This window comes from Bactrocera tryoni, unplaced genomic scaffold (genome assembly GCF_016617805.1).
Source record: "Bactrocera tryoni isolate S06 unplaced genomic scaffold, CSIRO_BtryS06_freeze2 ctg7180000340314_QRY, whole genome shotgun sequence".
Taxonomy (NCBI): domain Eukaryota; kingdom Metazoa; phylum Arthropoda; class Insecta; order Diptera; family Tephritidae; genus Bactrocera; species Bactrocera tryoni.
Genome location: NW_024395294.1, coordinates 34,649 through 36,765, shown reverse-complemented (window position 1 = coordinate 36,765; position 2,117 = coordinate 34,649). Strand labels below are relative to the sequence as shown.

At 41.9% G+C, this 2,117-nt stretch overlaps 1 protein-coding gene across 1 annotated transcript; it reads right to left on the bottom strand.

The window, feature by feature from the left end:
- Positions 1-546: 546 nt before the first annotated feature.
- Positions 547-1,524, bottom strand: LOC120779371. Its single transcript, XM_040111565.1, has one exon. It carries the CDS (start codon positions 1,522-1,524, stop codon positions 547-549), a length of 978 nt encoding a protein of 325 aa, XP_039967499.1.
- Between the last annotated feature and the right edge of the window lie 593 nt (positions 1,525-2,117).

The window sequence follows — 2,117 nt, the reverse complement described above, 5'->3', positions numbered from 1 at the left end:
GTACTCGCTGTGCTCTATAGCCACCGCCTTTTGCATACCACTGTTTCGGCTCACAGTCTTTTGCACCTGCTTGTGCTCACCCATGACCTTAGTCTCCGGCTCGACGGCTTCAGCTGCATGCTCCTTAGCATCAGCACCATCCGAGCTTTCCTCGCTATGCTTATCAGCCAGTTGTTGCACCTTACGTTGTTGTTTCCCTACTTCCTTTTGTCTGAACTCCGCACCATCCTCGGTTACAATCAGATCGACATCCTTCAAAATATTGTTACCAATTACTAGAGCATACTTCAAGTCAGTCTCTTTGGCAACATGGAATTTCATTTCTAACCATATGCCATCAACTTCAATGCGAATGGAGAAGCTACCTATTGTTGTAAGTTCACTGTCCCCAATTCCGACCAAGCATACTCTTTCCTTTGTCAGCTTCACGTCCAAATCCAACATCAACAGTGTATCGTATCGCATCAAACATGCATCTGCACCCGTATCGATTAATGCCGAAACACATACTCCATTCATCCGAATGTCCTTGAAAGTTAAACTGCTTCACTTATTGGGCTTTACTGCTGCTTTCGTCTTCATCATATTTGCGTTTTTCTCCTTCTTAACTAAGTTTCCAACTGTAGAGCACTCTGTTGCTCGGTGACCTTCTACACCGCATTTGAAACATTTCACCTTTTTGCGTGGACAGTCTCTAACAAAATGTGAATCATCTCCGCAATTGTAGCATTTTTTCGCTGAACTACCTGAACTCGACGAAGCTATGTTTGATGACGTAGACGACGTTTTGTTTGCGTTGACGAATTGCGGTTTTGAAACAGGAACTTTGATTTTTTCATAAACCTTCACCTGCTCCTTTAGGTCTTTTACGGTTTTAGCCTGGTACAAATTTGCTTTACCCGCCTTGGAATCCGGAATGCCTTCAATGAAATACTCTATCAAGCTGGTGTCGTCTAAGTTTATCGACTTGCCGATCTCCATCAAGCTATAGAGATATTCCATGAGATCTTCCCCTTGACGTTTGCGACTATTTCGTAGTGTGCGATGAATTTCTATTGACGATACAACAACTCCAAATTCCGCTTTTAGCGCCTGCTTCAGTGAACTCCAACTGTTGATACCGCGCTGACTTCGAACAAATATTTTTGCTGCACCCTTCAAAAGCTGCTTTGCATAAATGAATTTCTGCAACTCGTTCCAGCTCACCGCTTCTGCATTCTCCTCGAACTCTTCCAACCATTGCTCGATGCTTGGTTGCCCCGAACCGGAGAATGATGTCAGCGAATCTTCAATATCTCGCAAGGTAAACACTGATCGCTCAATTTTTCGTACGCTCGAGACAGCACTACGTTGACTTGCAGCATCGTTACAATCGCTGTCTTCATTGTCGCTCACATTCAGGCCGAAGTGTTCTAGTAACCGGTCCTGCAATGTCGGTTTTCGTCCAGTGGTCGCTAATCCCAACCCACCCAATTTCTCTTTCAGTTCCTGTATGTTCAAACCTAAAATTTGGTCACGGTCCATTTTGTCTTACAATGTTTATTAAATACAAAAATATTACAAAAGCCGTATAAAATTATTATAATAAAATTAATTAAATTTTAAAATGTACTTCTCCGTAAACAAAGGTATATGCAGCTTTAATTTAATTCAATCAAAATTTTCTTAAAACTTTTCTCTTAGCCCTTTTCTCAAAATTATTTCATTTACTTTAATTTTATTTAAAATTTCTCAAAATGTAATTTCTCAACGCAAAAATGAATCAGTTAGAGCAAAATTCATCAATACACATACAAAATTTATCGATATACAAATACTTAGCTCTAACGCTTCAACCAGCTTCAGCTACGATTGTTCAAATTTCATCCCTCGCTGCCGTCAATTTTCAAACGTTCTCTTGTTCTCCCGCGCAGCCGTCAAAAATGCACACAGCATTTGAATCTCCCACGCAGCCGTCAAAATGAACACAGCATTTGAATCTCCCACGCAGCCGTCAACTCTTGTGAATACTCTTCACCGTTCTCTCACGTAGCCAATTCCGCATGCGCTCGCACTCAGCGCTACCGCAGTCGACGCCTCTCTGCTGTCGACAATACCACACTTGCTATGTGACGTCA